The following is a 27,194-nucleotide window of genomic DNA, read 5'->3' as shown; positions in this document are numbered from 1 at the left end:
GCACAAGAGCCGCTCTTACTTTTTTTATTACGGCCTGAAAATATCTTCCCGTTGGTAATCAGTTATAGAGTAAAGGGCTATTTTTCAACAGTCACACCACATGAAAAGTGGTTCCTGAAAAAAAGCAGAGTTTGAGCAATAGCCGATTGAAATTTGTAACTGACTTAACTGATAAATCAATTTACCGCTGCTATTCCTGGAAAAAGCAGCGCAGAATATATTAATAATGCTGCGTGTATTCCTGAAACAAGTATAACACACGCGCCCCGAAACGTGCTGATTTGAATGACTAAATCCTTTCAGCAACGCTTGATCCAAAGTGCAGAATAAAAAGTAAACAAGAACTCGGCGAAGACTGAAAACACTGAAACGAGGAGGACACATTCAAACCGCACGAGCACTCGGAAACACGCACTCCACGAATTCATTGGCTGTAGCGCGCGGGCGAGCGCTGCCTCGTCACGTGACCTTGGATAAATGCCCGCGCGCCGGCATCCCCGCGCGGCAGACAATCACAGGTCCGGCCGCGGGGCAGCGCGTCGTCACGAGGATGCTCTGCACGGACTTTACAGCACTTTGTCACAGAACGAGCAGCTTGTTTTAATCAATGTGTCCCTTCGCGCTTAGGTATCTCAGACACCTGTTTCCGCGTTAACGTTTTGCTGCACGACGACGTTATATCCGAACAACTTTTGTGAATACTACCATGACCGGAGTTTTTGACAGCCTGGGTACAGATATGCATTCGAACCACATTACCTCGAACAGCTACCACAGTCTGCACAAGTCGCAGGAGTCGCCCACCCTGCCGGTGTCCACGGCCACGGACAGCAGTTACTACAACAACCAGCAGCAGCAGCAGCAGCAGCCGTACGGACAGCTGGGCTCCTATCAGTACCACAGCGGCGGCATGAGCAGCGTCCTGTACAACAGCAAGCCGTACGAGCTCGGCTTCACCCCCGCCTACAGCGCGTACGGCTCCTACGGCTCCAGCTCTCCTCCTCCTCCGCCGACGGAGACGGGTAAATATAATAATTCTGTATCTCCCCGTGATCGAGTGGCACTTACACTGCAATTGTGACACGGAAACAATCGATTTCCCACCCACGGTGAAACATTTACAGTACTATTTCTGATCATCGTCACGTCGTGTGTGTGTGATCGCTACGATCGTGTCACTCTCGTGGCGTCATAATTAACGCCGCATTTGGCAGTGAAAATGTTTACGATCGCACGATGTGTAAGTCTTGTTGTTGGGGCAACAATTACAACGTAACCCCGCGGCTCCCGTGCGCCACTAAGTTTCTTTCTGTTGCGACAACGACGTCGTCGTTTTCCATGCCGTGGCACGGAATGTAATCATAATGTAATCATAATGTAATGTATGTAACTGCTCCTCGTCCTCCTCGTGCCGACGCGCGCTGCTCAGAGAAAGAGGAGAGCGAGCCCGAGGTGCGCATGGTGAACGGCAAACCAAAGAAGGTGCGCAAGCCGAGGACCATCTACTCGAGCTTCCAGCTGGCCGCGCTGCAGAGGCGGTTCCAGAAGACCCAGTACCTGGCCTTGCCGGAGAGAGCGGAGCTCGCAGCCTCGCTGGGCCTCACACAGACTCAGGTGAGCGGCGCAGCGCCACAAATAATAACAAACAAACAAGAGGAAGAAATAACAGCGAAAGAAAAACAGCAGCGGCGTCACGTCTCAGTTGAGTTACGTTCGCGACGGCTCTTCGCAAAGCCCTGGTATTTTTTTTCGGAATAGACTTTTATTGCTAGCATCGCAGCAATAAAACGAGTCTAATAATAATAATAAGAAGAAGAAGAAGAGGAAGAACTTTTAGGACATATGCTGCGTCATCGGAGTTGGTGACGCTTTTTCGTGAAGCTGTCATTTATAAAGTGAGGTCACTCATCGTTTGTCGCATTTTTGTGACACCGTTCGTTTCAATACGTTTCTGTTGCAGGTAAAAATCTGGTTCCAGAACCGCCGTTCGAAGTTTAAGAAGTTGTGGAAAAGTGGAGAGATTCCTCCGGAGCAACATGTGGCCTCCGGCGAGTCTCCGCCCAGCAGCTCTCCGCCGTCGGCCGCTGCCTGGGACTTCCATCCGGACCAGAGGATGGCCGCTGTGGGCGGTGTAGGCGGTGTGGGCGGTGTGAACTCGGCCGTGGCCCCGACCGGAGGCCCTCCCGGGCCCTCGTCCCCGTCCTACCTGCCCAGCTATTCCTGGTACTCGTCCACGAACTCTGCGCAGCTGCAGGCGCAGCCGCCAAACCCGCTGTTGCAGCACCACCAAGGTTCGGCCATGAGCTCGGGGCCCGTCTTCTAACAGCAGAAGAGCGGAAAGGGCATCGAACCTGCCGGGCGGGGGGTCCCACGTGGATGTCAGATCTGTAAAATAATAAATAATGATCATTTTAAAGGACACGTGTGAAAAATCCATCTCGGCTTGCTGTTGGTGCCAGTTTTCTCTGCGAACCTTACCCATTTTTTTAGAAAACCCGTCTAGAAGTGTTTTGTAATGTCTTACGGACGAATAAGCGGACTTTTTAAATTATATTTTTTATGTGTTTATTTATTTTATTTGTTCTGGGGACGACAATAGGGACAATGCACATTTAAAGACCACTAATAGCCAAAGCAAGGACAGAGTATTTTATGCCAGGCAGTTCACGGGTGGAAGTATTTTGTTGGCAACTCAAGTGAAATTGTTTTGCAGCAGGAAATGAATAAATTTTCGAGTATGTAGCAGACTTAAAACTGTATCGGTGCCTTTTGAAAAAAAAAAAAAAAAATGACCTCAAATTTTGTTGAACAAAAAATGTTTTGTATGTACCTGAGCTATTTTCTTTATCTCTATGTTCTGTATCTGTATATAAGGTAAGTGGAATATATTGAAGTTAGGTCGTATTGAATGTGTTGGATTTGGATTTAATTTTTTTTTTAATTGACAGATTTTTTGTTTTTTCCCTTTGCCAGGACTGTTCGTTTTCTAGAATGTTGCGTTTATAAGACTTGGTGAGACTTTAATTTTGTGTTAAATAAAAGGACAGTATTTGCTCTTAAACAGTAAGCGGCTCCTTATCTCTCTTTTGCATTATTAGAAGACTCTGTGTGTGTGTGTGTGTGTGTGTGTGTGTGTGTGTGTGTGTGTATACACATGTACATATCAAGAGGTGTGTGTATTATATGTATCACTTTATATATGTATACATAAGTATATATTATATACTTGTTTCGTTGAAAAATAACAATATTGATTTTGCTGATATTTCATATGATTAACTTTTATTTCTGTTATTCAGTTTCCCGGTACTCAATGTGCTTGAAATACATTCTTCGTCCTTTACCAATAAATCAAGGAAGACACCAGACTGAACCGCACTGGCGTCGGTTCTTCCCGTGTCCTCCAGACATAATTACCGTCTTGAATTTTTTTTTTTTCTCCAAAATGCTTTGGTTTTATGTTGTTCGTTATTGTTGTTGTTCCTGCACCATTCACGTATTCATATAGACGCGGAGAACATGATGTTTCGTGAACCAGAGACGGCAGATTTCGGATTATTTTATATTGCGAACAGCGTTCGTGTAAAACTTAATTAGTGCGCTGAAAAAAGACACGTGGGCGCAGAACAGACATGACACACACAAACACACAAACACACACACACACACACACACACACACACACACACACACACACACACTGAGGCCGGGTCGGGCCAAGCCAAGCCGAGCCCCGGGGCGCCGCGTGAGGAGCCACTGAAACACGCAACACGCCTCGGCATGTGAGCCCGAGCACCGGAGGACGAGGGCGGCTCGCTCGGCCGACACCCGGCTGCAGACTCACTGGAGTCTCCTCGCCTTTCCTCGCAGTTTTTATGAACTTTCCGCAGCCAGAAAAATACAGGGAAAACCGCCGCGAGGGAAATACGATGGAGACACATTTCTCACAGCTCCCAGGCGAGCAGCATTTGTGATTTACTGAGGACGCGGAGGTCGGAATAAAAATCCACAACAAAAGAGTAAAGCATTTTCCATAAGGACCCTGTGTGTGTGTCTGTCTCTGCGTGTGTGTGTGTTAGATGCAGTCATTCATTGCCACACATTAAAGATTCCCGTTAACTCAACTTTTATTTCAGTTAAGGCTTTACGCAGGAAACCATCAGTAATACAAAAACAATGTAAAGTAAGAGTACGAGCTCGTTGATATTTTACTGTTTCAACTCCTTTCGTCGCGTCTGGAATTTGAAAAAGATGAATATAAAAATAGGATAAAATAATGGAATCGTGACACAGCTCAGAATTAAGTTTTCTTTAGTGTGTGTGTGTTCCACTGATGTATGGATGAGCGGCCCGATGTAAGTAGTGTATCTCGCAGTGTAAGTCACCACGGTGAATAAGGTGTGTGGCCTGCAAACGCTACATAGAGTTCATTGGAAGTCACTTTGGAGAAAAGAATCTGCTCAATAAATAAAATGTAAAAAATGTAAAATGTAAGTTCATGACGCATCTGGAAACCACTTTACTCTTTACTCTGGAGTTATTCAGCTGGTAAAATGCGCCATTGCGCACGGTCCGAGTACCATCCCGTCGGGTGCGAAAATGAAGTAACATCGTGGTGACCTGTGGTACACCTTCTACGGGGAACTGTCTCGCCCCGGGGGGGCTGCAATATCAGTTAAACGATGGAATCACCGAGCGCGTTAAAAGGCACCCGGCTTCACACGATGGACAAATGACCTTAAACAAAGTGCGCTATTTCTGCGGTCCTCTGGGTGCTTCTGAAATGAGTTCAATCGTTTATTATCATAAATTAGGTGAAACACAGGGTTATGTCTCAGTATGTTTGAGGTCTCCTGGGTGCGTTTGTGTTGCTGTTTCTGAAACGTCCTGTGAGCCAGAGAGAGACACACTGTAGGCCCAAGTCACCAGTCATGAGTGTGTGTAATATATATTACACACATATATTATATATTAATATATATTACACACACTCAGCTAATATAAAACCCTTGTTCCCTAATACTCTTTATTCTACATTACTGTTTATTCTCTTCATCTCTTTTGCATAATCGTACAAAATCGAATGATTGATTGTTTCTAATAAAATCAGTAGATGAGCTAAAAAACATAACGGAAATTTGTCACGTTTTTGGCTAAATACACACAGTACACAATCATGCATATGATAATACAGGGATAGTTTTTGGGTGAACTGTTGTTTTGTTTTGTCTTCGTGTTTCCCTGGTGATGCTTCACACTGCCGGAATCCAGAAGACAACTCGAAAATGCCAAACGCCTTTCCCTAATTTATACTCTGATGTGTAATTTCATCCACATTTGCTCTAGTTTGAGCATTTCGGCTTTCCGATCTGAAAGCCTGCAATTACTATATAATTCTTCGCAATTTTAGATGTCCTAATATGGACTGTAATTTCCACGCAAGACAATTTCCAGCTATTTCGAGCATCAACATTGTCAAAGTTGTATGTACATAATAAATGGGAATATCAATGCATAGTTTTTAGCATAACATCTTGACTCCTCGATAATTATATCCGTTTGGAGCCTACGCAAAATTAGCCTGAATTGCATGGTAACTGCTGCTTTAAATTTTAAAAAATTACTCATAATTTTCCCAAAGATTACCAAGATCTCGAGTGCACAATGTCATCAGCGTAATGAAGAGTAAACATTTATGCTAATAATCCGCAGTTTTTTTTTTTTCCATCAGATATAAAGAGAGGCAATAACAGAAATGTTCAGTCATATTCTGAACGGTGTGGCTGTGACACCTCGCACAGCTCGGCGAGAGTCTGGTCTCGGGGATCCGACGCCTTTTCGCACGGATGTGCAGCAGAAAGAAAGTGCGCCTGATGCGCATATGGAAAATCTCAGCATCGCACTACCATCTGAGCACATATGAATATGTGACTGCACAAAATGACTCATCACTGGTGGTAGTAAAGTGTGACACAAGTTGAGGTAAGGAAGAAGTTTCCAGCTTTTGTTTTCTTAGGACTGCAAGCGAGCTGTTTGATGCGGAAAGGACGAAAGGTGCGACGAGGCGATCATGGATTATGTTACGGTTGTGCTGAAGGTGCTCAGTCTCTTCGTACTCAGGGTAATGCAGCAAACGAAAGGTCACAGATACAGTATATAATCCTGTATATATATATATAGTACCATATACATTATATGTGATATTATTTGTAGTATTTGATTTATATATATATATATATATATATATATATACTCATATACTGTATATAATGTACTGAACATGTCACAGAGAACAGTTACATTTCATCTGAGTTTTGTAAGACATGCATTTGAATACTTTCATTAATACGTTTAATTAATACGTTTAAAAACTGAACGAGGCACCGCTTGCTGAAAATTCTGTGCTATTGTGAAATTGGCATTTTCGGCTTTTTTTTTTTCTGGCAAAAAAAAAAATAATAATAATAATTTTAGGTGACTGCTGAGCAATTATCTAGGAGGATATGTAAGGATTCTCTTTGATTCTAGATTAAAAGCACTGAAAGGTTTTCTATGGAATGGAAATGGACGTAAGGGGGCAGAAAATAAGGCTGCTCTTGTTCGGTAATTTTGCCCGCGCTGCCTTCATCATTCTAACATTGTGCTTCTGCTAATTTTGGACCCTCTTCCTATTGACAATCCCACGGCATACACCTGCAAGCAATTTGCCGGAACTTAAATATAAGAGAAGAGCGAAGAGATGGCAGATCACCTATTTCACTTCTTTTTTTCAATGCAGAGCAAAATTTGCCTTTCAGTGCACTATCCCTTTTGTTAATGCAAAAAGATTCCCTGTGCGAAAAAAATTGCTCATAATTATCCCAGAGATGGGTAACTGCATTAGAATAAATAAACCCAAAATTACTGTAATTATGTTGCGTTTGATGGGCTCGGCTTGTAATCAAGAGGAGAATACAGTGAAATAACGGTGACCCTCTCGGGTGTGCAGCTGCACGCGCGCTCTCGGGGTCTTTCAGCGCGCGAGAGGGGGACTGCGGTGTAATTTGGGTTTTTTTCCCCCTCTATGAAGAGCCGTGCGCTATCTTTTTTAAAGAGAGAGTGAAAATAGTTTTTTTTATTTACAGGTAAATCCTAAAATCAGTCCCAATTTTAAAGGCGGCAAATGAGTGCCTTTCATGCTGTTTTCATCCCTTAGAATAAAGGAGCCCAAACCGGTACGTTGGTTAAATAACTGGCTGATTAAATAACCGAACGGATTAATTATTCAACATTAATTAATATTAAGAAAAACGAATAGTCCATGCAGTGCTGAGCGAAGAAAAAGAAAATCTTTCGTATGTGCTTAGTGTAGCAGTACGAGCACTACAGTTTTTTTTTTTTTAAATAATCACTGCTTCAAAACGAGAAATTTTGAAATTTGTAAAATTACTAGACGTCAAAAACAAAATTTGGAAAAATATTTATGCCACAGCTAAAATTTACATGGTGTGTTTTAAAAGTAATGATGAAAACAAGTATGAACTACAAAAAGAATAAGCGGAATTTTGTCCATCATTTTAACAGACAAATAATGTGAAAAATACGTTATTTATATTTATCTATTTCACATTTTTCCGATGACATTTAGCCCGTAGGGTCTGATGCTGCAGTAGTTTTGTGCCTTGAACAGTTTCCTGAGCGAGAATAAATGAGAAGGAGCAGGCAGGACGAGCGCGCTGTGGTTTGCGGCCTGCAGTGAGCCGCACTGATTACTGACCGGGTTCGAGAAGGAGCTCGAGCCCTTCCTGTCCTCACCATGAGAGTCTGGAAGCACAAAGTCTCCACAGGCCACACAAGATGCCTGTCAGAACGGGCTCCACGTTAATTTATTAAGAGGGGAAAAAAAATACACACACACTCAAAAAGGCTTTGTCAGATTTCAGTGTTGGGTTGGAAATCTATTCGTTTGAAAATTATTTTTAAAGCGATACATATTTGGGACAATACTCTCTAGTGTGCCTTTAGTTATTCAACAAGCACGATCATGCAAGAATTTTCCCGCAAATCCATGCAGAAAATCGGGATCTTAACCTGTAATGCTTATTTCATGATAAGCTACCTTGTAGTTATATCTGTCTTCTTGTTAAAATACATTTTAAATGCGACATGTGTGACCGACGTTATGACATTATAATAAACAGGCCCGGGCGAAAATGCATGAACTCCATGTATATTATCACGGCAAGTGCGTTAACCTGTAAGCGTCGGCTTGTTTTAGATTATTGAACAGGGAACCTGTGTGTGTCAGTGCATTTTATCGATGCATTAATTGAATTTGCACGTGTCCCTGTTAGCTTGGTCACGCTGAATAAGCGAGGAAAAGCGCAGTCAACACAAGTCTCTCCCTTTGAAGACCCCACTTGTGCCGATCCACATTGGACCCCCCACCCCAGCGCACCCCCACCCCACTCTTGTCTTGCAGCACCTGCCTTTCCTTCTCCCACCCCGACACGAAGACAGAGGAAAGAAAAGAAGGAAGCGCTTGGATTCTCCTAGAAACGTTACACTGTTACGGAGATGAGCAATGAACGTTCGAGAAGATTTACAGTATTTACAGTCCCGCAGCGCCTAGACACCACGTTAAGAAGCGGTGACACAATTATTCTTCACCATCATTCTGTCGCATAGATTATTTTAACTCGGTGTCTCATTCAGAGCGACAAACAAAGCGAGTGTGAAAGGAGTCACTTGCGCGTCCCTCGTGTCCGTGACAAAATTCCGAAACAATGGCATTTATTTCACTTCACTTGTGCTGCTGCATATTCCGCACACATTTCAATTAACCGAGCTCCTTACAGTGTCATGTCCCGATAGAAATATAAGCCTAATGACAATGAACAACGATATAGACTAAATAACCCTTCAAAATCAATATAAGATGTAGCTGTAAAGAAAAAAGGAATAAATCTTTACATACTGCCGTTTTAAAATAATTTCAGTGTTTTCGAACTTTACATTCTATGTACATTGGAATCTATGATACAAAACAATAAATTAACTTTATCATTATAAAACTAATTTTTGCCACATGGAGAGCAAAAAACTGATTTATCAGTCAAAACATTCATTTTTCAAAGTCAAACCCTATTTCACAAAGCAATGAATTTACAACCACAGACTTTAAAAAAGATTACACCTCAGAATAAACATCCATCTGAAAACCCGTTCCAGCTGCAACAACACACCACACTTGCATTACCCACCTAAAACATCTCCGACATACAAAAACATATATTTGTTAAAGCAAATGTAATGGTTTTAAGTTACTTATTTGGTTTGGGGACTGAAAAATCTTGTGTTGCTTGCATTGACGCAGTACGGAAAGACATGCCTCTGGAAATTTTCAGGATTTTCTTTTACATTTTACAAACTGTTCACAGTTCATTATAAATAAAGATAGAAATATTAAAGACATAGAATTTTAAATAATTTATAATATCGGTACAGGAAAGCAAGTACGATATTTTACCAATATAAGGAGACACATGTCTGTGTCTGTGCTTGCCTCTCTTTTTAAAGAAGGCCGAGAAAAGTATGCAGTACACACACACACACACACACATTTTCAGAACCGCTTGTCCCTTACGGGGTCACGGGGAACCGGAGCCTACCCGGCAACACAGGGCGTAAGGCCGGAGGGGGAAGGGGACACACCCAGGACGGGACGCCAGTCCGCCGCAAGGCACCCCAAGCAGGACTTGAACCCCAGACCCACCGGAGAGCAGAACTGCGGTCCAACCCACTGCGCCACTGCACCCCCCAATAAGTATGCAGTATTTCCATGTAAATAAGAATCATAACTGTTAGAGGCATGGAAAAGTTATCTTGACCTTCTGACACTTGCAATTAAACTCAGAGCACTTGGTCAGTATTGCAGCTTTACAGTATTTTGTTTTACTGAGAGAATTTCATTTTGAAGGATTTAGGTCAATGTCACTTTGCCCTGTTTCATAGGCCTCAATATGTTTGCAATGACAAGACAATACTTAATTTGCAGATTTAAATGTAAAGAAAGATAACCAAAATAGAGGAGCAGCAGCTTCTATGGTGTATAGAGACTTTCAGCACAATTCCTTAGTTTCCTTTCCTCATCAGCTCAGTTCGTCTTGCCCTTTTCCATACCACTGTGCTTGTCCAGCGGGTTTCTTAGAAGGCTGTCAGCTTTGGAAACATCATCTGTCCACACTTTGGAATCAAGGTCCATATTACAGGTGTGGCTGGCCTCAGCAGGCCAGAGTGCAGACCAAGGGAAGGTTGCTGGTCCGGGATCTCCTGATCCTCTGATCTCCGGGACCCCTGGTAACCTGACTTCTTGACCCCCCGATGTGAACAATCTTGGGCTCTGTAGGGGGCGGCGTGGGGTTCGCCCTTCCTGTTCACATGAGCTGAGGCTGCTGCATAGTGTCCTGAGCCGTGGGGTACCAGGAGGTGTAGCCAGGGATGTAGGAACCCGGGTTCCCCGCCGACGTTTTCATGGCGGAGGAGGCGCTCCACACCGGGGTGACCGAGGGCGATGCGGCGGACAGAGCCCGGCCGTTGGACAGGCTGTTGGCATCAGATGTGCCCCCGCCTTGTTTCATCAGTTTCTTAAACTTGGATCGCTTGTTCTGGAACCAAATCTTCACCTGTAAAAAGAATCTCTGTGTTAGCATTGAAGCAATAAATTAAACTGGATGAATGGGGTAGGCCTACCATGAAACATGATTCAGAAAATGAATAAGCAGTGATTGTCATAAATGCCGCCCCATACTTTCAAGGTCTGAGAGAATCGGCTCGTTTTATAGCTAATGAAATGAGTATGATATTCATAGAATAAGAAGCTTTAAAGATTTCTGGAGTGATGCAAGTTATTAATAACAGTGGCAAAAACATTTAAAAGCAGCGACGGCGTGGGGATTCACCGCCAGCAGCACCACAAAACATTTAAGAAGAAGAAAAGTGCACGGAGCAACGCTTCGCACATGATGATGATAAATTAAGTACTGCGGGATTTGTGGTTAGAGAGCATTTCATTTGCAAATGATGCTGGGTTTAATTTTTTAAGATCGTGGAATTATGTGAGGAAAATAAAAAGACCTGCTTGCGAACCAGCGATCGTCCGGCGTGTCAGTGGTCAGTGTTAGTGCTGGTGTTAGTGTTACTGGCCGGTGCCGGTGTCGGTGTCGGTGCTAGCGCTCGTGTCCGCCGCGAGCGCGCGCACAGCTCGCCTGTGTCTGCGTGAGCCCCAGCGACGCCGCCAGCTCCGCGCGCTCCGGCAGCGCCAGGTACTGCGTCTGCTGGAAGCGCCTGTTCAGCGCCTGCAGCTGCAGACTCGAGTAAATAGTCCTCGGTTTGCGGATCTTCTTCCCCTTCCCATTGAACCGCACTTCACCCCCTTCCACGATGGTGTTTTTCTCTGAATCCGGTGCTGGTGGTGGGAGAAGGACGCGGGGACGGGAGGAGGAGGAGGAGGAGGGGTGGGGGTTGGGGGGGGTCGAAAGGAGAGTAAAGGAGAAACAGCACAGCTCAAGAAACAACCCCCAAAAACCAACTCTGCAGCACTGGAGCGCAAAGTAAGGTATAATTACCATTAATTGCATACATTATTTATGGAATTACGCAATAAATAATTACGAGGTTTAATAGTACGGCAGCGTCTGCCTGGGCCGGTTCTCCGGCGGTACAGAGCGGCGTGTTCCGCGGGCTCGGAGATGCAGATGGGTGATGCCAGCCAGGCAGTTTCGCGAAAGAACGGCGCTCTTACCTGCCTCCTCTAACCGAGTCTGCGCTTGGTACGACTGCACGGTACTGACATACGGACTGGACGGGTGACTTCCCACCGAACTGACGTACGGATAGCCCAGAGTAGATCGGGGGAAGGACGAAGCTGTGCTGTACGAGCTGTCGTGTTGAGAATGTCCAGCAGAGTGTAAACAGTGCATGGAATAGTGTCCGTGGGACACGGAGGACGGAGACATCTGCTGACTCGGCGGCCCGAAGTCCATAAAGACGCTCTTGGCTGGAACGGGGCTATTAAGACCTTCTGGCATTGTAGTCATTGTCATCTCCTCAGGCCGGTCCCCTCCTATCCTTTTTTGCTTTCTTCTATGATCTCAGTAATAGGACGGGTCCAGATTTAAGGTGATCTGATTTTTTTCACGTTCCATTCATAAGAAAATGTAGTTTTGTCTCCGTGAAAAGTCTAGACATGATGCTGCACATCTACAGAAACTCGCCTCAAAGGTTTGAACTGGGTGCTCATGAATATTCATAAGACGCGTGCGCTGATTGGGCTACTCTTTTCAAGGGTGACTCTGATTGGTGGTTTTGGTTTGGGCCCGGAGGACTCGAAGAACTCAAGAAATTCGCCAGAGACTGAGAGCCAATATGTAACATGTCAGCGGTGAAATGCACTGAATGCACGGTCCAAAGAAAGGGCATCAGGCCAATTGGGATAATCTCATATCTTAAACCTGCTTTGCGAACAGACATTATACAAACACTGGCAGGCTTCTGCGCAAATCAACATTTTAGTTACAATTTCACTTGTGTTTCTCAGGTGTAATAATGATTATCCCCATAATTACTGCTCTGGAGACCAATGCTTACAATTATTTCAATAAAGTATAAAATAAAGCACATTAACTTAGACTACAACTGCAGAGGGATGAACTGTATCCTTAAAGTGTTTTTCTTACTGAACAAAAGAGTCCTGTTTTCCAAAACGGTGGTGGTGATGATAGACAATAATAAGGATATCCGAATGTTTGATAATCTTTGTCAGGCCTGTCAGCGCACAATTGCAAAATTAACAGCATATTGCTGGCGTCTAACACGTGCATGTCAGTATAGGGTTTGTTGTGCCTCTAAGTTTGACTTTTTTCCCCTTACGTGTATATTTATACATGTAACATATATACTATATTCTGTTAATTTATTCATGTCGTTCTATGTATTTTACTGGATCATTTTTTTAAAACAGAATTGCATTTCAAATCCATTAAATAATGCGGCCGCACGAAGATCGGAGGAAACAAACACCTTATTTAGTCACGCAGTTTAAAATTCCCGCAGTCCGGATGGCACCAGGCAGGAACAAATACTGTACAGGTAAATAAGAAGAGTGTTTAAAAAGATGCCGTTAATTGAATGCGCTCGTTTGGAAGAGTTCACTCATGCAGATGTGGGCTATTACTTAGCGATTCATGCGATTAAATTCTAGTCTCAAGTGGCCCGATTCACAGTTGAGTCCGGTCATATTAGCATAACACTGAAGTTTCATTTTCACGCACCTAATTAGCCGCGTATTAAACGCCTCGAGCGACACGTGCTTCTTGTCACCTTCCGCGCGCACGACACGGACCCCGCCGGTCTGCGCGCCGAGACGAGGGCGCTTTTCAGCTGCCGGCTCCGCGTTGTAAATCGTGTCGCACAACAGTTTTCATGTTGCGGACAAAAACACAACAGGTTTTAAAAGCAAGGCTTATCAGTAAAAAATTAACGCTGTATTCTTAGCCGCGTGGCTTAGAGCGAAAACAGTGTCAACAGTCGACCTTTCTTATTCACTCCGGATTTTAGAAATTGGTTATAATAATTGTGTCAACAAGCTCAACTGTATAAGAAAAATGGATGGAGAGATGGATGGATGGATAATGTCATTTTAGACTTAATTATCCGTGCCAAACGTCTGAAAGCATATTCAGTGTAACGCACAATAAATACTATAGTATAGTATAGGGGGTTTCGGTGTATTTACGGGTGGAGTCATATAGAAAACTGCGTTCCGAGCACAGTTATTATATTAGCACATGATAATGACAAAAAATATCAGGAAAAACTGCTGAACAATTATTTCCGCAATAAAAAGGTCTCTTTTACAGCAGCGCATAGATACCAGTCATTTTATGAATTCCGACTGTATTCACACTTTTATGTAAAATCTGGAAACATGACGGTGTAACATTTATATTACACTTTCATTATAATTATTGTGCGGTTATATTTAAATATTGTTTTATAAAAATTAACATTTATACGAACAATATGGCAATCTACTGGTGAAAACCCCTTTTTTAAAACAAGTCTGGCAGAATTATGGAGTGAATTTCATATTTTAGTTGAAAGGATCCCTAATTAAGTTAATATGATAAAACTAATAGTAGTAAAAACAACTACCGAGTAATGTAAAACCTACACACTTAATAACATCCAGCTTTGAGTGAAATAAAACCGCTTTAAACATGCACTATGATGAATAACACCTTTCTTAAGTTTTCACTATACATTTTAATTCTGTTATTGATGATTAAAGAGCAGCTTCGGTGTCCGTCCAAATTCTACTTCAAAATAATTTCCTGAAAATACTAAGAAAACAGATCGTCCTCTTTGCTGACAAATAAACAAGGAAATGACAAATGTTGAACCACACTGTGCCATAAACTGAGCGGACGCTACACTTATATTTCTTCATTTAAAACTCAAGGTTTTTGACTGACAAAACTGGCAAAATCCACCGAAGAACTGCTATTTTACATGCAAGTAGCTGATTCGAACTAACCAGGTTACATCCCTGAAATACTGCAATTTTTTTTCAATTAAAATACTATTTACAGTGATTCCATTTACTAATTTTATTTTTTTTTACTTGAAAAGAAAAAAAAACAATAGCTTACTTGTTATACATGATAAGAGATGAGTAAATGGAGTCAGAGACAAACCAGCTCTCCTTGTGTCCAGGGCTCCATCACGGGTCCAAATCTTCTGTCTGTGTCCAGAACAAACTCATGCTCTCACAGCCTCCACGTGAGGGACTAATTAAAGGCACTTAAATCCCCTCATCACTGTGATCATCAGTCCTAATTACATAATAGAACTCAAATAGGCAGAACAACAACTTCTGGACGTGTTTGGGAGATGATGCCATTCTCTACAGTTGTGCCGCATCCATTCTGCTGCTATTCTGTACAGGAGAGAGAATATCTCTGCATTCCCACAGTTCAGAATAATCTCACAATCAAACATTACTCTTCACCAGTCTCTTTTTTAATGGCTTCATGGCTTCAAGCAGATTGAATGTGGAATTATATACCCACGGGAAGTACTGGTCCAAGAGATCTATCTCGTCACTCGCAAAAATAACTGTAATAAAAGCAATTATTATTATCATAACCTTCGACAGAAACATGATCACAGGAACAGGCCGACTGTCCTGTCATTCTGTACAATCTCATTATTGTAACTATAACTGGTGCTCAGAAGGTGGGCAAAGAGGTGCAGGAAAGAAGTCCTTGTGTTTATTACAGTCATCACTTGTATTAATGTTAAGTAGTTTATTTATAACAAAAGCCATACATAACGGCAATAAATAAATACAATGGTAACATTTAACTAAGACCAGTCTTCAAGTAAATGCTTAAACTTGAAAAATGTAAGCAATGTCTTTGGATATAAACAGTCTCATTCATAGTGCAAGGTTACATATTATGCGGCAGTGTCTATAGTTGTTCCATTATGAGACTTGAACACATTTTTCACATGGTGGAGAATAATTTGGCACATTTTGGCTGTAGTTTCAATGTACAAATTCAAGAATGAACCAATCAAGACTCAAAATTCAACAATAATCAGAATAATTCAATAATAAGTCTAACAAATAATTAATGGAAATATTGCATTTTGCCATTAAAACTGAACACTGATTTTATTGAAAAAAACATTATTACTATTCTTTTCCATTGCTTTTCCACTGACATAGCGGACAGAAGTTCTATGTTTTGTCCCAGTGGTCAATCTTCGTCCGGCAGCTTGGTCAGGATCTCCACACCCTCCTCCGTAATCACAACCGTGTGCTCAAACTGGGCCGACCTAAAACCAGGTCCACACAGGGAAACACCGGTCAGGGCGATGTCTGGAGGAAGGGCATTCATTAGCAGCAGTGGGAGGGAGGCGGGGGGGGGTATATGCTTTAACACCTGCTGCAGTTTTCTGGCACACTGGAGTCTGAGAAGAGCGGCAGAGAATAGGGCTGGGATGCAGGCCAGCAGAGCTGGGCGCTGAGAGCCCACCTTAGTGTCAGACTACTAATGGAAAACGCTTTGCTACTGCAAGGCCAAACTGCAATTCGCTGAAAACCAAGATTACTGCAGCACCACTGGGAAAAAATATAGTTAAAGAACCAGTCTGTATTTTAGGAGCTACACATATACTGGTCCTATGCTGACACATTCCTTGGAAAGTCATAAAAAAGTGGTGGCGAATTCCAGTGACCGCACCAGTAAGAACCGGTGAGTCACCTGTGTGAGGCCAGTAGGTGCTGTTCCAGTCAATAAAACAGTAATCCAAATGGAGGAAATTTAAAACTGATGATGTCCTCATATTGCAGCTCTAAAAGACTCTGCTAACGTGTCAAATTAATAAAGGCAAAAACTGTGTGAAATGTAAAATTGTTTCTAATGAGAAAACTCGATTTTGGACGGGATTGTTTATGTAGATGTTCGGTGAAACTGTCCATCAAGCTAAACCGTAGACTGGTATCTTTATGAATCATTCATCCGGTGTTGCACAGGGGTTTTGGTTAAACACAGATTCTTATGAGATGTACTTGACTGAGCTCCTGATTGCACTGCTCCTTGCTAATCTCAGCCACCCAGCTGTGGAGGACACAGCATTGCTGGCTTCCAGCAGCCTTGCAAAGATAATCTACAGTTTACACAGCAGGAGGCCAGAGTGGCCTTGATGCAGCCCACTACTTAGACCAGTGGCTGCAAAACCAGGACCTTCAGCCTGGAAGGAATGAAACCTTTAATTAAATCTGTAAAACGACGGAGGACCATCTGCCCAGTTCAGCGGACACAGGCAAGCTGTTCTCTTAATTGCACTATTAAAATGCAATGTATAGGAGTCTGGAGCCGGAGGAACTGAACATGGCACTCTGAGATGTACGGATTTCATTCTGAAAGATCGACCAGCGACAAAGGATACTCAAAGAGGGCGTGAAAAGTTTTTCTCTTTTTAAATACAATTAAAGCACAGGTGTTCCTGTTTTTTGGATCATTTATCTATTCATACAGCAAACAATCCACAGACTCTGGAATTATCTGATTAGGCAGTGGTTACTGTACAGAACTCCTTTTTAATTTACAGCAAAAAAAAAAGCCTTGAGCCTTTCTTCTTATTATAAGATACAATCTTATGACCACTCTGGACCTTACTAGTTAAACCAGAACAGACCAGAAGATGATACATAACTGTGGCTAAATTCAACAAGTGTAGCCAGGGAAAGTTATGATTTTTTTCAGTCAACAAAATAAAAAAAAAAAATCTGTTACAGCATAAATTACATTACAGTTGGTGACAAAAGAGAATTTGGTGCAACTGAACCAGGAAGCTTAAAAAAAATTGCCAAGATGCAAATGCCTACCTTTTGTCATCAATGGAAACTGCAGTCCATTTATCCTTTAAGATTTTAAACTCGGGCTGTCCTTCCATCAGGATGGGCTCTGCACATAAACATAACACATAAATCACCATCAGACAACACAAATTCACAGCACTCCGCACAACACGGCAGACAGCCACAGATAATGTTCACACAGCTTGGAAAAACACTAAACAAAGACGGAGAGTCGCCCGTACTGATTGCTCTCGCCAAAGTATTTGGATTGGATAAATCACCCTTGAGTGTAGCTGTTTAAAAAGGCATTAACTCAATTGTAACGTCAACAGTTCCGACTGGCGAATTACGACACGTCCTGTAACTTTCTGGAACATGTGGCAGAATGTTTTATAATGGTCCTAAATATGCAATCACACTTCATTTCAAGTACCAATAAATACTCCCATTATTTTAAAAATCATACTGTCTAAATGAAAGAGGAAAAAGTAGTAACCACTGTGCTTGAGCTAAAAGTGGAAAAGCATTAAAATAAACACAGTAACTGCCTACACTGCGAACACTGCCTGTGAACAGGCACACACTGGATCTCATCACGCTCGGAGCGCTGTTTAAATCCAATTCACTGTTTAAGTTTACTGGTAAACAGGTGAGACAGCCAAATTAAGTCTTATGTTCCTATTATATTCTTATTTTCAGACAGCTTTATTTCCCTGTCATTGTTTGTTTTATATTTACAATTATTTGAGGTCATTTTTCCTTACAAATGGCGCAACTGAAATGCTAAGGGAATGCAAGTGGAATTTGAAATGAAATATGACATGGGAAAAAGTTAGACGATCAGGGTGCAAATTAGAAAGCAAGGAGCAGAGCTCTACCTGTACCTTGATTTATTCGCAGTGCACCAATGGTCTTTTTCTCTGGCTGTGATTGTGATACATTGCATGTTACACGTTTTTGGGCACGCCACCAATTACACTTGAGAAAATGACAGAGGCCTTTTGGAGATGTGCCGAGTGTGTAACTGGATGTACTGTAAGTGTGAATAAATATAGTGGGTAAAGGACCATGTTACTGACCTATTGTGAAAGCCATCCCTTCCTCCATCGGCATGTTGTTGTCATTGGCTATTGGGAAGAAAAAAGGAAAGAACCATTTAAAACTTTTGGAGAGGGGTTATTTGTAAGATTAAAATGTATTAACGTGATTTAGTTATATTCTACAGTAAAACAAATGCCAGATTTGAAATAGAAAAAGAAAAACTTCAGAGACATTTAGAAGGCATTCGCAGTTAACAAAGTTTATCAAAGGCTGTAATACAGAACACACTCCAGGCAGATCTGAATATTCCCCAGCATATTAGTGAACCATTGGTACAACAGTATGCCCGCTGTACTCTACTATCCAGCCTGTATGTCCTCAAATGGAACCCCTCAAATTGAAAGAGGGGTGAAATTCAAAATAAGGGATATTTTAGTATTGGCAGGTTAATGTCTAATCTGCGTGTGGGGAAACTTCCTCCCTACAGAAACCTGGGGCTGGCAGCTTATGTTTTCCTTCCAGCTGAATAGGAGACCATGTGCTCTTGAGGTCAATGCCCACCGGTACTGACGCAAAAAAAAGTTGGCCAAAATAGGCTGGTTCTGCCTGGTAAGCCGAGGCCCAACACCGAGCGTCAGTGTAGTCAGTGGCTCATTTGCACGGCGAACCATCTGTCTGAGTGACTTCCTGTAACCCCCAGCAAGCTGTGTTCCAATCAAGCGTGCGGAGCCCATGAAGAGAAAGCAGCCTCTGAAGCCCAGGAGTCACAGCTCCAACAATAGAGCACATGCTAAATACAACAGTGGTAACTCAGGGATTGAAATCTATACAAGAAAAACTTGCAGAAAACAAAAGGAATGCGTCTGTCTTAAAGATTCTTCACCAAGCATATTGACCATGGATAAAAATAAGATTTTCATTTGAGGGAAAAAAAATTACAAACTTCTAAAACTTTTAAATGGTGGGCGTGGTAGCGCAGTGGGTTTTGCCGAGTCCTGCTCTATGGCGAATCTGAGGTTTAAGTCCTGCTTGGGGTGCCTTGCGAACAGACTGGCATCCCGTCCTGGGTGCGTCCCCTCCCCCTCCAGTCTTGCACCCTGCGTTGCCGGGTTAGGCTCTGGTTTGCCGCGACCCCACTCGGGACAAGCGGTTGTAGACATTGTGTGTGTAAAACTTTTTAAGGGTTACACTTATCAGGCTTTAAGACCAGTAAAAATTCACACCTGTCTTCTTTAATAAAAAAAAAAAAAGGATTTTACACCAGTGTAAAAGCGTGACAAATCTGCCTTTAACTTCCTAGGGGTCTTACCATGATGCCATATCTCTGGGTGACCATGAAAGTAGGATCCAATGCCATGACCAATGAAATAGGGACAGACCTGGAACCCATAGGAGGCTGCAGTTTGGCTGGAATTTAAAATAGTAGAAAAGAATTACAAGCAATCACAAAGGGTCTGGTGATTTCCTAATTAAGTGACAGTTTTTTGTACAATTAAGTGGTAATAATAAAAAACTGTAAACTTGTTTATCTCTTTACATTAAAAACAGTAAAGAATAACACACTTCATGTAACTCTTCCTATATATTTTTCAAGAGAAGGCTGGAAAGGATCTTTAATAAATGTTTGAGGATTCCAGAGCAGAGTCTTTAGGAAATGACAAGTAATTGCTTCCAGAAACTGCACGTAACATACACCTGCAGACCACAAATTTAGGGCATTTAGTGACCCCTCAATTCCCACCCAGCCCCCATTCCGGTGTTTCGGTGTGACCTTTCAGGATGGAGAGGGAGGGCTAGACTCTCGTCAGAGCATCATGAGAGTTCCCATGATTACCCACTCGTCACAGTCCGGTCAGGATAATAGCGCATACCTTAAGGTTGATCAGGTACTAAAAAAAAATACATTGTGTTCATGTTTGTATTACACTCGAGGTATTGTATGGTGTCTTCCTAAAAATCTTGTTTAGATGACTTCCAAAACTCAAAATACATTGATGATTGCCCAAGTGGCTGACTGTAAAAATGGTCCACAATTACAGACTAAACTCAAAGGATGAGCAGAAAGAGGTCTATGTGACAAAGTGCCATAACTTTATTTTCACCTCTATTACCAGACTGAAAAGTGTACTGACACACTGGTGAGTGTTTGTTCCTATTTGAGCATAGTGAGGTGTGGGGCTACACAACGGTCCACCAGGAGGCTGGATGCGATCAAACACACTTCCCAATTACAACAGCAGCAGCGATGGGAGCGTGGCTGACAGCCAACCACCTGCCTGAAATTGTCCCCAAAATGAACAATTACCCCGTAGCATCAGCAAAAAGGCGTTGTAATAAGTGCCTGTCTATTAATGCATATAGAGCTAATGCAGAAACCATCTCCAAATGAAAGCCATTAATATTTTTCCCCTAAACCTCCTGTAGCAGTGTCCTGAAGGATGGCATTCAATGTGCACCCTTAATATTGCGTGAGCTAAAAAAACAAACACATCACACTAAACAACAAATGTAAAGTTTTTCTTTCAGACACAGAGCTGACGGTCAATAAGTGAACTGCCCACAATATGAGCCAGATCAGATACCATTCAAGTGAAGACCCTTAAGACTATTCTGAAACAATAGGGGAGTAACTGGCTGCGAACATCTCAGAGAAACAAAGAGGAAACACACAAGTTTCATGACCGATGTTTCTCAGTAGTTATGGAGAACGCACTGGGGTTCCAATGACTCTACGTCTTCTTCATGTTGCCCTTCTCTGGTCACCAGTGAGAGTTAACCACGGAAGACAGGAGGGTCAGCATTCTGCTGACACCTGACCGCGCAGTCCATTTTATACACCCCACCTGGCCGCCTGGTCTCATCATTAGTCTTAATGATGGAAAATTGGTATGTTGATACAACTCCCTCTCTTTCTCTCTCCATTGTACAAGTACTATAGTAGGTGGAAGCTTGAGGTTCCCTCCTACCCCCCATCAAAGTTCTTTGTGAGCAGCAGCACTGGCACACAATGCATTTGGGCTAGGATGCTGGAGGGGGTTAGAAAGGCCCTGGATGCTCTTTCCATAGCGGGCATAATTGTTCCCGCTGTGACCCTAATGATCCGCCTGCTCCCTCTGGTCCTCCTCCACGGACTCGCACTGGGGAATATGAGGAAAAAAAATCCCATAATGAAACCATTTTCCCCCTGATGGAAGAAGGGCTACAGGAGTCGCACTTGCAACAAAGACGGCTCAATTATACAAGTAATTGTGATAATTTTCCCCCCATTCAGGGGACTTTCTGAAAGGGGGAGACAAAAATACTGACCCAGAAAGGGAAATTACTTGAACAACAGAGAACACAAAATGGTCAAGAAAAAAAAAAAAAAAAAAAGACATTTCAAAACAGTATAATGCAATAAATAAACATGTTAAGAGGAGCCAGACACAGACATAAAGTCAGAACCCACAGACACAATGCACTCCACATACACGTGAAAACGTATGCCAAAGCAAATGGAAAGTACACACAGACAATCCACTGGAAATAAGCAAAACATGAAGGAAGATGCATGTATACATCCTCCTGAAAATGAAGGCCTCTTGGAGTTTACTCCTGAGAAAATTTACGGTACGGTAAAGAGAATCGATGACTAAGCAGTCACATGTTGTCCAAGTCGTCAGAAAGGATAGTGACCTCTCAGAGAATCGGCAGAATCAGAACTACCGGCTCATCATTTAAACACAGCCGTAAATGCAGGGGCTTGAGGTGACCCGTGAGGAGGACTACAGTTGTCCTTCTTGTCTAAACCGAATTTACCAACATTTTCATGCATGGAAAAGGAGCACCAATGATCTAGATTGAAAGTAACAAAAACTAGGATAGCTGGTAGCGTAGTGGTTAGAACTGCTGCCTTTAGACCCCACCGTTGCAGGTTCGAGCCTCAGCTGTAGCACCCTTGAGCGAGGTACTTAACCTAAAATTTCTCCTGTAATAATTACCCAGCTGTATAGATGGGAAAGTAATTGTAAGTAGATTAACACTGTAAGTTGCTTTGGAGAAAACATGAGCTAAATGAATAAATGTAACACAATGTGCTTCCAGATGCAGGACTCCCCTGTTTTTAAAGTTTATTTGCTGCATTTATTGCTGTCAGATGAGGTGAGAGAATAAGATATGCATTATAGCTTTTTTCCAGTAGGGATTGGATTCAACACTTCCTCCATGCAGAAGAGAGAGACAAGATTCCCCTTTACAGCGAGCAACCAGCCTTCAATTTCAATCGCTGAAGAAAAAGAAATCAATGTGTCTCGGCTGTAATTGCAGCAGATGCATGTAGACAAAGGTGTATTAAAGTCCTGTGAACACAATCGACATCATATGCTTACAAAAGATGGATTCGGTATGGGGAGGGGAGCGCACGTCTTTTGAAATAACAAAAAAATTGATCCCGACATTTCTATACCGTCTCCTGTTAAACGTAAGAAAAAAGATTTTTAATCAAAATCACTTACAGAGATGCAGCGACCGTTGAAAGTGACCCTAAGTCAAATCCACAATGAAGACAAGGGGAAAATGACACATATAGAGAGGTGAGTCACTTCAATGTGTATTTCCAATGAAACCCTTTCACTGCCCTGTAAAAGATAAACTAATACCTGTTTTCACGCTCCGTAACTTACTCTAGATACCTGGGCAATACCTGGGTGCCACCAAGGGTTGATTAGTGTTATTTTTTTCCTTCTGATCAATCTGCTCTGGCAGTAGGCCCGCTTCCAAAATGCCACTGCAAAAGCTGCAATTTAATCTGACAAAAAAACCCTTAAACCGTCATGTCAGCATTCAGCCGTAGAGCTCTCTCGCCCTGCAATCTTGGAGATGCTTCCACCTCAGCCAGGAGGCCCAGACCGTGGGGGTCAGTCAACAACAGTGTCATCAGCTCTGTCCCAGACGCCCAGCGAGAGCCTTGGCTCTCAGCTAGCCACAGCACCCCACCGCCCGCATCCCCACCTGATGGTGTTGCCAATGACGCAGAGGGGGGCACCGGGCTTGCAGGCAGCAATGGCTTCATCCCGACAACGTCGCGCCGCCTCCACTAGTCGCTTCCCGCTGTCGTCCACGGCACCCACCAGAAACGTCTCTGAGGTATCACCATGGTAACCCTCCAGGTAGACCTAGCAGGACCCCAGTGTTTAATATTCCACACTTCGGAAACATCAGTGCGGAAATTAACGAAGGAAATAAAGAAAAGTGTTTCTCTGTCAGCATTTTCATACTCATTACTATATATGTTTCATTAATAGGACTTTCACTGGAAGTTACACATTTGCACAAGGCTCCGCAATACTTTCCTAAATGTAGATACAGTTAATGTGTTTTATAATGGAAATATATTAAAAAGAATGATTAATTTGTATTAATACAATTTCTTCAACTAATGACAATAAATGAACAGTTAATACAGCACAAACAAAATTATTAATACAAATTATTAAAGAAGAGTCCGAGTGACAGCAACACCTTTCTGACAAAAATTTGTTGTAAAAAAGGCTGAAGAACATCTTATTAACCTGAGTCTAACCTACCGAAAGAACTCAGTAGACTTTAAAATTCTGAAAGAAACCTAAAAAAACCATTATTAATGTCTGGTTGTACTTAATAAGTGTACTCACGGGACCACTTGAGCCAAATCCCTAAGTTAACTGTAGAAAGTTAAACATCTTTCTTTCCTTCGAATGTTGACAATTTGTCACAATGCCCTAGAAACGGCGAAGACTGGAAGTTGACGGTTAGGACGAGCTCTCATTAATGGTGCGGGAAGGGCCACAGAACCGACGGAAGAGTACGGGGAAATGGCAAAAGGCCAATGGAGAAGACATGCTCAGCAGAAGTACGGAGGAATGATCTGGCGTGCAGCGGTGCCCCGTGAGCGCACCTCACTCGTGACCCCGGGAGACCGCCGCCTCCCAGAGAGGACAGTTCACTCCCTTTGCACCTTCCACATAGGGCCTGTAGGGGGACTTGATTGTCCACTGCTGTCCCACTGCGCCGGACCAACCAGCTCCTCAGGGAGGATGGACGAACACATTGGCAGAATAGGTCACAGTTGGTGCCAGCGAGGGGATTGAAACAGGTTTCGCTGTGAGCTATTTTCCCCCCCTTTCTTGCCTGTCGCCCAGAGACTGTGCAGCAAAAGGGCCAGAGGTGTCACTGTCACACTCAAAGGACAGCGCAGCCTCCGTCCATTTTAATGGCAAGTGAAGAGCGACGCAGGGGGGGAAAACTGCCGCTGTGTGAATAGAGTGACAGAGACAGCCAGGGGCCGTCGATGAAGCCCCTAATGACAGGGCCCGATAATGACAGCGCCCAGTGGACATCGGTGGGAGGGGGAAGATCAATCTGGAGCGGGGAAAGGATGAAGGGGAAAACGGCAGGCCACTCTCTGCCCGTCCGTCCCTCCCTCCGCCAGCTGCTCAGTGTTCGCTCATCTCGGCCATGCTGCTCGACATTAAGCGCGGGGAGGATCAATAGCCATTATGACAACTCCGCTGGCCAGGAGTGGACCAGGACCTGCGGCCGGCGCATTGATCTCAGTGCAGATTCTGGGTTGAGCCAGAATCAAGACAGAGGGAGGTCAGGGGAAGGGGAACAAGAAAGCGCAAGTAAACACCCCCTTAAAATTCCACAACTGCAATCTACTGTTCTTCCTGGCACTGCTGGGACTGCAAATGTAGATCAAAGCCTTTATACAAAATATCTAAATATACAAACATACAAATTAGTGTTTATGTATGTTCCAAGGAGGATGGGGAGGGTACTCACAGTAACGTCGACGTTGATAATATCTCCATCTTGAAGAGGTCGGCTGCAAACCCAGGGCCATGGAAAACATTGCGAGGCAGAAAAAAAAACAGCCATGAGAGGGAGTTTCTCACACAACCAACTGCAAAATAAACATGCAGAGAGCTGCAAACAGCTTCAAATTTACAGCAATTTAGGCCAATTTCTTCTCAACTGTCCTTTAGACCCAGAACGTTATCACCAGATCAGCATGTTCACCGACTGCATTCAAATTAAAAATAAAGAGTAGCAGTCTACCGTTCGATGGTATCTCTAAGGCCAGGAAGCCGACAGGAGTTATTTTGGTACTTTAATAGGGCACAAGAAAGGAAAAAATAATCTTCCTAATAAACCCATATTCACCCTAACACACCCATATTCAAACACCTGCCATAAACAAAATAATACTAAAAAGTGATGTAACAGCCTAAAAAGTATTTTCCCCATAAACACTGAATCTCAACACGTTTATGTTCTTTTTCGCATATGAACAGTGTACTATACTGTGTATGATCCTAAGTTCATGTGTTATGCAGAACAACATGTAAAATTCATCAGTGCAGGAAAAACGTACTCACAATTTAGACATTTTGCCCGAGCTATTCATTTTGATTTGTTTTCAGCACCAATCGAGGATATTGAATGAAATGGAGATTTCTGATTTCAGCTAATGTCTCGGATGCTGTGGCTGCGCTGCCATGACCGTGCGCTGGGATTCCCAGTCAGAAGCAGACCGCACGACTCGAAGGAGGCGAATACCTGTCAGGTATACCGTGACATACCACATTGTTCACTGAGGTGCAAACGGATTTTGGGAAACCTCCATACTGCAGAGGAGAGGGATAGGCATTGTGTCTGATTGCCTCTTGATGAACAATAAAGTCTATTTCATCAGTCATCATGCCAACCTGGAGTTGGAGACAGAGGGAATAAATACATTTATCATTGGGCAGGAGACGGTTGAATTTAAATTCGATTTGAAGACAAAGTTTTCAATACTATGAGACAGTTTTTGATGACAGGCATGCATGCATTAGCACAAACACAGCACTGGCATGGTAAAGGTGGCTCTCACGGGCATGATTAAATGCTAAGAATTCTGGTCCACAAACAGAGAACATTCCATTTACATATTACAAGTTTTATTACCTTTATATCACTGTGTGCGGATAAACTGGTAGGTGGCGTTTCTCCATGAGGATAGAGCATTCGTAAATGCCCGCATAGCACGTGACACTCACACGCGGGCACGTACACACATCGCTGGCATGACTTCGTGGCCTCGTACCTTTAAGCTCTTCCCTGCCAAAAGCAGGATGCGTCGCGCCAGCTGACAGGCCCTCCGCAACCCCTCGATCTCATCTCCATCTTTAATCTCTATGTAGTCTGCCCAGTCTGGTACAATGCCTGTCGTCACATAGTCTGGCCTCATTATGTGCTGGGGGGCAGGGTGGGGGTGGAGAAAGGGAAACCAAGATTGCACATGAAGATGAGAGCACGTCCGGTGTGACAATGGGGTCATTTAGCGCACCAGGGCTCTTGCGCTCCAGCACGGCTATCCCTCCGTTTCCCGGTCCTACCCCTGGGGCACACTAACAGGAAGAGACCCCACCCCCTGCCATTCTAGCCCCTCGGGACAGGCGACAGGCTTCCCCACCGCACTCCCACACATAACAGTGGTTTGAGTCAGATGCTCTGCACCCCACTCGTCCTGCTACATAAAAATCATCCAGCGGGGAGCCTGTGTGCATATTTCAAGAACAGTTATTGTCCGTACCAAATGTGGAAACAAGAAAATATTTTTATTGTGGGCTGCCGAGATAAATCATTGCCGATTTACGCTGTATTTACTTGAACGCTGCTCGCCCGCGAATGCGCCTCGCAAAGCTGCACGAAAAAATGTTTCAAATACGGTGGGAAGAAA

The 27,194-nt window shown here is 43.2% G+C and overlaps 3 protein-coding genes across 5 annotated transcripts in view; 1 reads left to right on the top strand and 2 right to left on the bottom strand.

The window, feature by feature from the left end:
* The first annotated feature begins 517 nt into the window (after nucleotides 1-517).
* LOC108920649 (homeobox protein Dlx2a-like) lies at nucleotides 518-2,926 on the top strand. Its single transcript, XM_029256870.1, has 3 exons — nucleotides 518-1,022; nucleotides 1,430-1,614; nucleotides 1,961-2,926. Exons 1-3 carry the CDS (start codon nucleotides 707-709, stop codon nucleotides 2,321-2,323), a joined length of 864 nt encoding a protein of 287 aa, XP_029112703.1. The 5' UTR covers nucleotides 518-706; the 3' UTR covers nucleotides 2,324-2,926.
* A 6,883-nt stretch (nucleotides 2,927-9,809) lies between these two features.
* On the bottom strand, nucleotides 9,810-14,647 carry dlx1a (distal-less homeobox 1a). The gene is made up of 3 exons (XM_029256680.1): nucleotides 11,783-14,647; nucleotides 11,247-11,446; nucleotides 9,810-10,664 (listed from the first exon to the last, which is right to left on the bottom strand). Exons 1-3 carry the CDS (start codon nucleotides 12,081-12,083, stop codon nucleotides 10,416-10,418), a joined length of 750 nt encoding a protein of 249 aa, XP_029112513.1. The 5' UTR covers nucleotides 12,084-14,647; the 3' UTR covers nucleotides 9,810-10,415.
* The window catches only part of metap1d (methionyl aminopeptidase type 1D (mitochondrial)), a 32,269-nt gene continuing 15,687 nt past the window's right edge, over nucleotides 10,613-27,194 (bottom strand). Inside the window, exons 3-11 of one of the 3 annotated variants that reach the window (XM_029256679.1) lie at nucleotides 26,559-26,708; nucleotides 26,030-26,178; nucleotides 25,253-25,295; nucleotides 23,441-23,604; nucleotides 19,761-19,858; nucleotides 18,490-18,537; nucleotides 17,438-17,516; nucleotides 14,691-15,882; nucleotides 10,613-10,664 (exon numbers count right to left, since the gene is read on the bottom strand). In XM_029256679.1, the coding sequence (XP_029112512.1) occupies nucleotides 15,804-15,882; nucleotides 17,438-17,516; nucleotides 18,490-18,537; nucleotides 19,761-19,858; nucleotides 23,441-23,604; nucleotides 25,253-25,295; nucleotides 26,030-26,178; nucleotides 26,559-26,708 (810 nt within the window). In that variant the 3' untranslated portion in view covers nucleotides 10,613-10,664; nucleotides 14,691-15,803. The other 2 variants (XM_018729615.2, XM_018729616.2) reach the window with 2 other exon arrangements.

This window comes from Scleropages formosus, chromosome 12 (assembly GCF_900964775.1).
Source record: "Scleropages formosus chromosome 12, fSclFor1.1, whole genome shotgun sequence".
NCBI classification, from domain to species: domain Eukaryota; kingdom Metazoa; phylum Chordata; class Actinopteri; order Osteoglossiformes; family Osteoglossidae; genus Scleropages; species Scleropages formosus.
The sequence above is the reverse complement of the archived record's forward strand: the minus strand, read 5'-3'. Positions and strand labels throughout refer to the sequence as shown.

Excerpts from the sequence above, each read along its gene's own strand:
- LOC108920649 (XM_029256870.1), top strand. The coding sequence starts at position 707 with ATGACCGGAGTTTTTGACAGCCTGGGTACAGATATGCATTCGAACCAC. Across the intron at positions 1,023-1,429 it reads TCCTCCGCCGACGGAGACGG|AGAAAGAGGAGAGCGAGCCC; the intron begins GTAAATATAATA and ends CGCGCTGCTCAG. Across the intron at positions 1,615-1,960 it reads TGGGCCTCACACAGACTCAG|GTAAAAATCTGGTTCCAGAA; the intron begins GTGAGCGGCGCA and ends TTTCTGTTGCAG.
- dlx1a (XM_029256680.1), bottom strand. The coding sequence starts at position 12,083 with ATGACAATGACTACAATGCCAGAAGGTCTTAATAGCCCCGTTCCAGCC. Across the intron at positions 11,447-11,782 it reads GACTCGGTTAGAGGAGGCAG|CACCGGATTCAGAGAAAAAC; the intron begins GTAAGAGCGCCG and ends TCCCACCACCAG. Across the intron at positions 10,665-11,246 it reads TGGGGCTCACGCAGACACAG|GTGAAGATTTGGTTCCAGAA; the intron begins GCGAGCTGTGCG and ends TTCTTTTTACAG.